This window comes from Oncorhynchus clarkii, chromosome 6 (genome assembly GCF_045791955.1).
Source record: "Oncorhynchus clarkii lewisi isolate Uvic-CL-2024 chromosome 6, UVic_Ocla_1.0, whole genome shotgun sequence".
NCBI classification, from domain to species: domain Eukaryota; kingdom Metazoa; phylum Chordata; class Actinopteri; order Salmoniformes; family Salmonidae; genus Oncorhynchus; species Oncorhynchus clarkii.
Window position 1 is genome coordinate 62,675,297 of NC_092152.1, and position 12,602 is coordinate 62,687,898.

General features: G+C 39.7%; 1 protein-coding gene across 1 annotated transcript in view; it reads right to left on the minus strand.

Moving 5' to 3' along the window:
* Positions 1–6,614: 6,614 nt before the first annotated feature.
* Positions 6,615–12,602, minus strand: part of LOC139411410 (lysyl oxidase homolog 1-like) — a 29,592-nt gene continuing 23,604 nt past the window's right edge. The window contains exons 6-7 of the mRNA XM_071157738.1: positions 9,878–9,993; positions 6,615–8,421 (exon numbers count right to left, since the gene is read on the minus strand). Of these exons, the coding sequence (XP_071013839.1) occupies positions 8,415–8,421; positions 9,878–9,993 (123 nt within the window). The 3' untranslated portion in view covers positions 6,615–8,414. The remainder of the gene's footprint in view (positions 8,422–9,877; positions 9,994–12,602) is intronic.

The following is a 12,602-nucleotide window of genomic DNA, read 5'->3' on the forward strand; positions in this document are numbered from 1 at the left end:
CAATATGTTACAATTTTCAATACGTATATGTTACAAATTTCAATTTGTGGCTATCACTAAGGTTAACTAGGTGGCTAACATTTTTTTATTCTACCTTTATTTAACTAGGCAAGGCAGTTAAGAACAAATTCTTATTTTCAATGATGGCCTTGTTCAGAGGCAGAACAACAGATTTTTACCTTGTCAGCTCGGGGATTCAATCTTGCAACCTTTTGGTTACTAGTCCAACGCTCTAACCACTAGGCTACCTGCCGCCCCATTATCTAGGATAGGGGTTAAGGGTTAAGGTTAGGGTTAGGAGTTAAGGTTAGGGGAAGGGTTAGCTAATATGCTAAGTAGTTGAAAAGTAGCTGAAAAGTAGTAAATAGTTGCAAAGATGCTAAATAGCTAAAATGCTAAAGTTGGGCTACTAGACGTTTGCATTATACGCAGACCCATTCAACCCGACCAACCACCCTCTTTAAGTTTTTGTCTTAAGTAACCTTCTTTCTTATGTAACCATATCAAACGTAACATATCATACTAATTTGAGTGTCCTGGATTTACAGTTACTATATTACGTCTAGTCTATGAGACCAGGCTGCTCCATCTCTCCTGCTCTCATTCTTTCAGCCCTCCTTTCCTAAAGACAATCTCTCCTTTCTGTTTAACCACAGAGCAACATGTTAATCCTCCCTGAAAACAAAGGTGAGCCTTTATTCATTGAATTAAGTTGAAAAGCACAGTAAGAGACAGAAGATGAATTACCTGGGGCCTTGATGTTTTGCCACAGAATATGTGTGCAGCAGGCAGGCTCTGCAGATTGAGACCTCATGTCTGGGGGTTATTTTTTGGCACTGTCGGGTTGTATAATAATTCCTTTTCTCTCCTTCCTCTAAATTCAATTATCCTCACCAAGAGAATGCTTGAGTGGGGAGAATAGCAGTCTCAAGTTGTGTCTTCAAGCCTTGTCTCATCGCAAGCCAGCTGGTCAAATTATGTTGGAATACTTAGTGAGTTTGCAGGTAGTTAGTTCCATCATTGATCTGAGAGTAAGTAAGGATAGAATGCTAAGGCCAAGTCAGAACACTTAGAAGCTTTATAATTGTGTCAGAGGAAGTAAGATGGTAAAGACCAAAGGTGGACTAATGAATATTGATGGAGAGGAGACAGACAGGCAGAGGCAGGCAGATATACTGTACATAGACAGGCCATGGAATGAAGATCCATGTAGCTATGACATGATTAAGTGTTCTGTGACTGGTTATTAGATACATCAATTACCTGTCCACTCCCTCTGGCCTCGTGGGAGTTTTAATAGATGGATCTCTAGGACAGTAAGCTGTCCTGTACCTCTCCTATGGGTGTGAATGGACCTCGACTTTGTCCTGAGTGACGGTCTGTGACACCCTCACAATGAGGATAATGTCAGATTTAACTCTGCAACACTGTACAGCTCACCATGTATTTTACAAGTCACTCATCACCCTCATCGACCCTCCTCACATCCACTGCTTCCTTTCCTAGAGCCTAAGAAGTACAAGACCTCAGTTGAACCCCATAGAGCCACGCCAGTAGCATGAGAGTTCTTAGATGCCAAAATGTGTTCCCAATGTTTACACAAAACTGAATCACATGCCATAACTTGGATTACATTCACACTTGTCCAAGTTTTATGTAAGAGCCTAGAAATGCCTACCCATCCTGTTCATAAAGCTGATGTCAAATTACGTACAGTAACTCACTGCAGTGTACTCTGTTACCCTGTCCTCTCTTTCAAGCAAACAAGCACGCGCACGCACACACACACACACACACACACACACACACACACACACACACACACACACACACACACACACACACACACACACACACACACACACACACACAAATACCTGGAGGACTTTTTTGGAAGTGTCTGTGTACCGTAAGGAAAAGGCTGAGAGCAGCCTGAGCAAATAGCCATCACAGAGAGGAAGTCAGAGTGGTCAGGGTAATACAGGGACAAACAGGAGGAACATAACAACCATGGGGATGACACAGGAAATATTGGACATTTTGTTCTCCGGAGATGAGAAATATTTTCATTCCAAGGGATGACAATGCTTCCTGAGCAAACACCACTGACTTTCGTCACCCAACATATTCAAATCATAATTCTTTACACAATCATGATAAAACATTGCCTTCAAGGTCCAATGCAGCCGTTTTTATCTCAATATCAAACATTTCTGGGTAACAAATTAAGTACCTTACCGTGATTGTTTTACAGTTTTTTTCCAACTGCTTACACACAAAATCTTTTCATGTCACACGATTTTTGAAACCTCTCACTTAAAGTGCAAAACTACACACCAAATATCCAAAACTATAAGCTATTTCTCATCCTTTGACTCAGTTGTCAATTGCATAAAACACTTTTTTCAAAACACTACACACAATTCTCTACCTAAAACACAAAAATCTAACAGGAAGTGACTTGCTTTCCTTTAACAAACACAACCAATCAAAATGCTACACTTATTCACCAGGTCACACACACACTCCTCACATGTGCAAACACTAATAGCTTAACTGATCACTAACCAATCACTGCTTTACTGTAGTATAGGCCTATAAATAGGTCAAAGTTCAGATAACCTGTTTTGAACAATGAATGCCAACAATGGATAGAGAGCAAGAGGAGTAGGAGGAAGAGGAAGAAGAGGACGAGGGCAAAGAAGAGAAGGAAGGAAGGAGAGCCATCTCTGATGAGATTAGGGCAACACTTGTTGATCATATGATCAACCACGGTTTGACCTTGATTCGATTTACAGTGGCGTCCATAATTCGAACCTTCAGAAATGAGAACAGGTATGCAACTATCTAATGACTATTTTAGCATTACAGCAATGTACTGTAAAATACGTACGACTGCATAGTATTGCATAAACATTTGTAACTCTAAGCCATCCATTTACTGCACTGCATTGAATGAATGAGGTTGGTTATCATGCTGTACTACATTGTTTTGTACATTGTTTACAGTTCCTATGCTGAACACATAGTGTGTTTGAATTCTGTACAGAGTGGAAAGGCAAAGACATCATGGAGGACGAGGACGCTTGTTTACAGATGTACAAGAGACTGCAATTATAAATATGGTTTTGGCCAACAATGCAATTAGGATTCGAGAGATAAGAGAGCATATCTTGAATAATGAGACCATATTTAACAACATCAATGCTGTAAGCCTGTCGACCATACAACGCATCCTCCAACGGCACCGAGTGACGATGAAACAACTTTACAAGGTGCCATTTGAGAAAAACTCTGACAGAGTCAAGAATATGCGACATTACTTTGTAGAGGTATGTATGCAACACTACTTCCAGTACTTCAGACATACCATATTTACTCATCTGTATATTCTTTTGTCTGTTACAGAGAGTATTGGAGCTGGATGCCCATGTAATTCGCCATTAATTGATTTATGTGGATGAGGTTGGCTTCAACCTCACCAAAACCAGGCGCCTCGGAAGAAATGTAATAGGAAAGAGGTATAGTTTTGTACCTACCCCCATATTCACATTTTCTAAATCCCATAGAGGACTTCTTCTCAGCCTGGCGCTGGAAAGTGTATGATCGCCAACCCTATGCCCGCATGCCGCTTCTCCAGGCAATGGAGGACGCATATGGGGACATAGAGGTTGCCTCTGTCCAAGGTTGGATACGCCATGCTAGGAGATACAGTGCCTTGCGAAAGTATTCGGCCCCCTTGAACTTTGCGACCTTTTTCCACATTTCAGGCTTCAAACATAAAGATATAAAACTGTATTTTTTTGTGAAGAATCAACAACAAGTGGGACACAATCATGAAGTGGAACGACATTTATTGGATATTTCAAACTTTTTTAACAAATCAAAAACTGAAAAATTGGGCGTGCATGTTTGAAGCCTGAAATGTGGCAAAAGGTCGCAAAGTTCAAGGGGGCCGAATACTTTCGCAAGGCACTGTACTTCCCTCAATGTTTGGCAAGAGAAAACGTATATTGTGATGTGGACAAAGTATTGTGGCCAGACCCAGGCCGGAGAAGAGATGAAGCGTAGCTTAGCACTGGTGACTGCCCCCCCCCCTACCAATTCCTGGACTGCCCCCCTGGGACCCCACACACACAATTGCGTTCTTTACTGTATTCTAAAGAATATACTTTTGGTTTACATATGTTTATGGTTTTGTTGTATGCTACTGTATACAACAGTAATGATTGGCCTAATAAATATTTTCTGTTTCTACTTTCCATTGGTGTTTACAGTGTACTTGTTACCCCTCTCAGCAGATTACTTTCACTGTAGAACATTGTATTGGTGTTTACAGTGTACTTGTTACCCCTCTCAGCAGATTACTTTCACTGTAGAACATTGCATTGGTGTTTACAGTGTACTTGTTACCCCTCTCAGCAGATTACTTTCACTGTAGAACATTGTATTGAAATGTAGATATAAGCCTATGAAAGACCATTGAGCTTCAGATTTAGAACAACCGTGTTTACATGGTATATCCAAAAATGTACTATTATGAAAGCAGTGTTTGCCATTTGATGCAAATGCTTCATTCTGACATGTGTTTATGGCATTTTGAATGCAGTTACATTTTGAAGGAGATGTGAGGCATTTTGCATTTTATGTGTGCAGTTTTGGGAATTGTGTGTAGAGTTTTGAAAAAAAGGAGACCGTTTTGAAAACGTGTGTAAGCAGTTGGAAAAAACTGTAAATTAAAATGGTTAAATTTTGCTAGGACTGTCTGGGTGTGGTTTGAGTGGGGAGGGAAAAACTGAAAAATAGCTGTTATTTGCAGAGAGGTTTGGAACTCTCTTTCTTATTGGTCTAACTAATTTACCGCATGGTGATGTCACCATGGAAAGCCGAAACTCCCTCCCACCAAAACACACTGATATTTCAGGCGGTCTTTTCAAACCGCTTTTATACTAAAAGGGCATTGATCATTATCACTATTTCACAGTATTATTCCAACCTTATAGTATGGAAATATATATAAAATACAGGTAATCTAATTTTTGACTGCACCGGGCCTTTCAAGTATTACAGTAAAAGTAAAGTTGAAGTGAGTTTAACAGAGGGCAAATCCCTGTTTTATAATCTTATTCTGCTGCATTAGTAATACAGGAAAAGTATCGGCCAGACTGTTACACAGGCAAACAGTCCCTCCCTCACAGTTTGAATCTAGGCTGCTCCACTCTCCTGGTGAGACAAGCCTGTGAAATATCCTCAAACACTTTCACTCAGCCTCTGTGTGTGTGTGTGTGTTTGTGCGTGTGCGCGTGTGCATGTGTGTGTGTGTGTGTGCTTGCGTGTTGGTGGGTTGTATCTGTTCTCTTCTCCTTTCATTCTCTTCCATTGGGTTTTTCAAAGAAACCAAATCAACTCTTCTTTGTTTGAAGAACCTTCTAATAACCCTTTCTACCGAAGGTGATTGTTGCTTTTAGGAAGTCTTCAAACGGGTGGATATTGCTTGCTGTGATGTGTTCTATACCCCCTACTCAGGCTTTCCTGTTACCTCTTGTTGCTTTAAGTGTGTATCACTAACCCACATATTTGTAGTCTAGTTAGATTGGCCTGTACCGTCGGGTCAGGAATGCTCCGTAAAATAAGCCTTAGTCCTTCAGCTGCTGTTGGAAAAGCATCATTATAGAGAAACACGTCAACAAATGTTACTTTTCAGTATTGGGTTCATTTGAGAAAGCTTTTGCTTTTTATAAAAAAGGCTACACTTATTTTTGTTTCTTTACCGAAGGCACTGTGTGCCCATATTCTTATAAGGACATCATGGCATTGGATGCTCATGCTGATGTTCAACTGTAAAGCCAGCCCAATCGAGCTGATCTTGCAACATGTCTCCGGACAGGAGATGTGTGCTCTGTTTCAGGCTTACTAACATAGAGAGAGACTGATGACCACCAAGCCTGCTCGGACACACAAAGTAATTAGTTGTGCGATATCACATGATGAATGCACGACACAAACGAGACAGCCGTGTCTCTTGCTTGGCCATGAAGAGCTGTCTGTATATTTGTACTCACCGTATATTTTTGTGAACCTGAAAAGGTCTGCTTTGCATTCCTGCCTGGATGCTGCATGATAAATGTACACGACTACACAGACAGACCTACAGTAAATGCCATAATGCATTAAACATACCTTCACCTGACATTTTCAGAGTAGGAAACCATAAATAACTTTTCAATATTCAAATCTCAGGGTGTTTCTGAATCAACAGCACTGCTTGTCTGGATGTGTGGCCTATTATGTGAACACCCCGGAGCAGTGTAATCCCAAACTGACCATGGAATTCTTATTCACACACAAGAGGAAGAATAAAATGAAGGCCCCATAACAAAATGGATGTATGTCCAAATCCTAACATGAGATACACATATGAAACTGGAACTTTAAGTACTTTCCAGCATTTGAAGTTTGGTCTAATGTTTATGTCTCGTGCATGCAGATGTCCAGAAACCTTGAATACATTTTTGATCCATTATTGTGTTATTATCCCACAAAATGCAACATCTTTTTTTTTTTTTAACACAGTGACAGAAACCACATCGGTAACTACAGCCTGTAAACAACAGTCACATGTCAGTCCAAACACCTTATAGAGGTGTAAATGTACGTCTTTATTAGGTATGTCATTTTTGACAGGTGTTCAAGAACAGAAGAACTCAAGCAAATCAACATATATTTAATAATACCTGCTATAATCCACAAGTCTAATAGTGTCATTCCATTGATTGAATAGAATCTCCTAATTATACTTTCCACCTGTCTTGGTAAAAATACAATATCAAGAGCAACCAGAATACAAAGAAGTGTTGGTCAATGATAGCACTGATAGACTACTATGTACAATCTTAAAATGGTAATGTTAACGTGTAATATGGTATATAAACAGTATACAAGACTAGACCTGTTTTGCATTTGTTCATGTTTCTAAATCCTTTCTCTTAAGTGTTTTACTGTAGGTGTGTGTCGCTATGGAGTTTGTGTGGGAGGCCATAGTGGGCCATCATCACAGGGATGTGTAATAGAAACCGTACACTCAACTAGAAACAATAGCTCACTCTTTTAGAGGTAGGTAGAGGCGGCATTTCGGCACTCTGTCTGTCTGTAATGCCAAGCTAAACCTACTAGTGTAATGCATCACAACGATAGGTTTTTACCACATTAGTTTCTTCTTTACAGTCACTCTCTGCCGCAACACACTCATTTGAACAAATCAAATGCATGATCTGGATTTGCATAAAAAAACTATATATGAGTTCCTGGAATTTCACAAATACAGCAACAATTCAAACACAGTACTAAAGACCCTTTTGTTAAAAAAAGAGAAGAATCAAAATACAATCAATTAAAGCAAGTACAGTTCTCCATAGCTAAAACCATGCATCAGTGGGTTAATTGTCATGTACATTCTTCTTACAAAGCTACAGATAACCTATTTGGCATCTGACCAGTGTTGGTAATTAAAAAAGACAAATCCAATGTAAGTTTCATTCTGAAAAGCACCTCCTTGAAAATAAATGGCAACTAAGCTGCCAACTAAGCTTTATGTTTTCCTGTGAGACAAATACAAAAATGAAGGACGAGGAGGAAAACTGACTTTGACGGTATTTGGAGGCGGTAACGCTCTAGGTTCTGACAGCCTCTTTATGTTGTGTGACTACTTGATGGAGACGAACGTGTGCAAACAAACAAAACCTGGCTTCTCCGCTGTCTGTCGTCTCTCCATAATATTACACTATGCAAAAGTGCTCAGAGAATCACAATGTTTCAACCTGGCACAAAGAGGCTGAGAGAAGAAGACAAACAACAACACTATAATGGTCCTAGTGAGTCACTGGCTGGGCTGCCATGTCACCCTCCCAGACAGCGTGGATGAATGCACCATTTTTTTTATTTGTTGAACTGCAGTTGAGCCCAGACTCGTCTGGGACCACTAATATCAGCACCAGCTCCATTTCACACCTTATTTCAAACTAAACCAAGCCACTCTGCTCACAGCTGTGAGCAACGTATTCACAATGTCCAAGATGTTTACTATTTCATGGACAAAAGCCTCATTAAGGCTGTCAGTGTAGAAATAAGAGCAGTGGGGTTGGTCTGGGAGAGAAGGTTATGGATAATATAGAAGGAAAACAACAATGGAGACGGTGGGAGACTGGAGTGATGAGTCTGGTATGGGTTTTCAGTTTGTGTGCTTGTGTAAAGATCCCCATGTTTTCTTCAGTGCCACTGGAACCCTTGTTCACTCTGGGCCCAGGAAACCAAAAACAGCACAAACAAAACAACAGCAACAACAATAACAAAATGAATTCCATTCACATTTCAATGGAACAGCACTGTCCTGGAGGACTCACCCTTCCCACGTCCGATCAGGACCTTCAGGAAGGACACAGAACAAACAACACAATGAGGTGGGTGTTGATAACACAGAGAGACAGAGAGGTTAGCCTACCTGTCCACACATTCTTATTGAAGGCCCTTTCTGTAGACCGAGGCAACGTTATTATAGTAAACTTAAACTGATGCTAAAACAAAAACCAATCATGAAAAAACTATTTAGAAACTGAAATGAAATTATGAATAAACCCGTTCGAAAAAACTAAAACCATTATCTTTGACTCCAAAACAAACTCAAATGAAATAAAACAATCATGAATTATGTTGTTTCATTTTTTCCCCTAAACTTTGGACAGAAATTGAATGGGGTTTTCAATGGGTTTTCATGCTTTTGAAGTGTTTTAAAGCTACTGAAATGCTGTCAGGAGATTGGTAAATTTCAAATAGGCCTAGTTTGTGCATCACTGTCACTAGCTATCACTAGCTAACAAGGAAAGAAATTGGCTAAGTAGCTAACTTCATTCGCCTTTAGGAACGGACTGGTCGAAATGTCAGATGGGCAGGTGCATTTTTAGCCCAGTGGGCCTGTCTAACTTTTTTGTTGTTGCACAAAATCATCATTATCTGGCTTATAATGGGGGCCTTAAATAAATAAAAATGGGCTGGTGAGGGGGCCTCAAGTGAAAGAAATGTCTGGTTTATCAGGGCTGATTTCTGGTCCCAGTCTGCCCCTGTTCTTCTTATATGTACCACTAAAGTTAAAAAGCATTGGATTGGCGTAAACATGGGTGAGAGAGAGTTTCCTTCCACCATATTTTTTTAGTGCCAGTCTCAGCGCTTGAGATGGAGTTTATAATTTAAACCTGATCAATCAGCCCCAAAAACCTTACAATACAAATGGCTCAACATGCTTTCTGTCCCTAACACAAAAACGAAAACTGAAATTAAACAATAAAAAAACAAAATTGCATGTTTGTTGTTAGTTATTCGCAACTAGGACATACCTAGAGGCTATATACTGTCATTATATGTCTCTATATCGTTCCAATGTCAAATAAAACTTCACATATCACTGTTGTCTCATATAGGGTCACATGGTTTTCTGAATGCTTTAGCCCACTCACCATGTAATTATCTGTGTACTCCATATATACTCCATAGAACTAGAGGTGATTTATCACCTCACCTGTACATTGTAATTGCTCAGATAAAGTATGCTCTAACGCTGAGTCACTTTCATAAAAAGGATTTATCAGTAATTCGGAGTGTAAAAATACACTTCCTAATCAACCCATTGAAAGTCCCAATAGCCTTACTGCTCCTCATGAGAGGCAGTATAAAACTGTCAGTAATCATTCATCTTGGTGACATTGATGAACATGATTCACAGAATCATTAGGTAATACACTAAAAAACAGTTCTAACAGGTAGTTTGACATAATAATGAGAGCTTGTCTTTTGACTAGTGTCATAAAAGAGATGTTGCCGTACTCACTGAGATATCTTGCAGTTGGTTGTTGTGACGAAGCGTCCCGTGTAGTGGATATTGCACCTCACCACATTGTTGGTGAAGTCGGACTCCAAGATAAGGTACTTGGGGTTGACCTGGAGCTGAGAGGCAGAGGAGGACACAAGAGGATACCACTACAGCTAGGCAGGTAGGAATAAAACAATAACACAGTACTTTCATCAGCAAAACAAAGGAGATGATTGTGGACTTCAGGAAACAGCAGAGGGAGCACCCCCCTATCCACATCGACAGGACAGTAGTGGAGAGGGTAGTAAATTTTAAGTTCCTCTGCGTACACATCACGGACAAACTGAATTGGTCCACCCACACAGACAGCGTTGTAAAGAAGGTGCAGCAGCGCCTCTTCAACCTCATGAAGCTGAAGAAATTTGGCTTGTCACCAAAAGCACCAAACTTCTACAGATGCACAATCGAGAGCATCCTGTCGGGCTGTATCACCGCCTGGTACGGAAACTGCTCCGCCCACAACCGTAAGGCTCGCCAGAGGGTAGTGAGGTCAGCACAACGCATCACCGGGGGCAAACAACCTGCCCTCCAGTGGCTGCTGCCAACATTATGACTCAACTTCAGCCACTTTAATAATAGAAATTGATTGAAATTAATGTAAAAAAATTATCACTAGCCACTTTAAACAATGCCACTTAATATAATGTTTACATACCCTACATTACTCATCTCATATGTATATGTATATACTGTACTCTATATCATTTACTGCATCTTTATGTAATACATGTTTCACTAGCCACTTTAAACTATGCCACTTTGTTTACATACCCTACATTACTCATCTCATATGTATATACTGTACTCAATACCATCTACTGCATCTTGCCTATGCCGTTCTGTACCATCACTCATTCATATATATTTATGTACATATTCTTTATCCCTTTACACTTGTGTATAAGGTAGTAGTTGTGGAATTGATAGGTTAGATTACTCGTTGGTTATTACTGCATTGTCGGAACTAGAAGCACAAGCATTTCGCTACACTCGCATTAACATCTGTTAACCATGTGTATGTGACAAATAAAATTGGATTTGATTTGATTTGGAATTCTGGAAATGAATTTTGGCCCCTCAGAGGGGGAAGGGCTGACTAGTTCTTCGGCATTGTCCTTTGCTGTATCTCTGCTATCTCTATAGTATCCAAATATGGTTTCTATCTGAAACTTGTTCACTGAGGATAACTCTGATGCTATCTATATATATGTATTATCTCTGTGGTTACTGTTCACTGAGGATAACTCTGATGCTATCTATATATATGTATTATCTCTGTGGTTACTGTTCACTGAGGATAACTCTGATGCTATCTATATGTATGTATGATCTCTGTAGTTACTTGTGTCTGTATAGGGTGAACTCTGAATTACTATATGCAAAAATATTTGATGTTCCTCTCAGGAAGTCTGTCTTATTTACATTGGTCTCCTCCCATCAAGCTTTTAAGTGCTGTGACACCCTGTGTAGATTGGGCCTGGGATTGTTTAGGTTACTGCCAACTTGGTATCATTTGATTGCTCAATGGTGGTTGGTTTTGGGTTGAACGGCTACACCTTCAGATGTTATAAATGGAATGAAATGCCTTTGATCTCTCTCTCATCCTGTATCCAGTCCATGCCCCAAAAATCGTCAAAGACTCCAGTCACCCAAGTCATAGAATGTTCTCTCTACTACTGCACGGCAAGCAGGAATCGGAGCGCCAAGTCTAGGACCAAAAGGCTCTACCCCCAGGCCATAAGACCGCTGAACAATTAATCAAATAGCCACCCGGACAATTTACATTGACCCCCCACCTTTGTTTTTACACTGATGCTACTCTCTGTTTATTATCTATGCGTAGACATGTTACAAATTACCTCAACTATCCTGTACCCCCACACATTGACTCGGTACACCCTGTATATAGCCTCGTTATTGTTATATAATTTTCTTGTGTTATTTTTTTATTCTATTTTTTTTTAAACTTTAGTTTATTTAAATATTTTCTTAACTCTATTTCTTGAGCTTCGTTGTTGGTTGAGGGCTTGTAAGTAAGCATTTCATGGTAAGGTTGTATTCAGAGCATGTGACAAATTACATTTGATTTAGAGGAAGGTTGTAGGATCCATTCCAATTTCTTAGGCTTCCAGGCCTCTGGACTAGTAAACATATTTGTTTTCATGCTTTGTCCTGTAAATTCATCTTATAATCTACTGTATATACTTAGAATAATGCCTTGTAATGCTTGTTAATGCTTTGTATCTTAAGCTTTATGGCTTGTAGGTGAATCCATTCATTGTACAATGTTAATTAAATACCTGCCTTTGATATAGACAATTCTCAGACCAATTCTTGCTAGTCAACGTCAACTCATTGCCTAATGCTTGCTTGTATATTTTAATTATCTTTATGGAGTCAGAGAAACATTTTAATAGGCTAATTGTTTAGTCTTCTTATGAGTCGCATGTGAGGTATTTATAATATCGAATATACTGTATATTGAGACATGTCAAATATTACTGTCCACTACATGCAACCCAAGTTAGGATTTGTCCCACATTGAAACACTTGAGGTCAACACAGACAGGCAGAGAGCAATGGGACTGAATGGCAGTCAGAACCAGTAGATCGGTATGAGCCACAGTCTAGGAAACGTAATGTTTTATAGCTTTAGACAACTTTCCAAATGTAAAACTTTCCG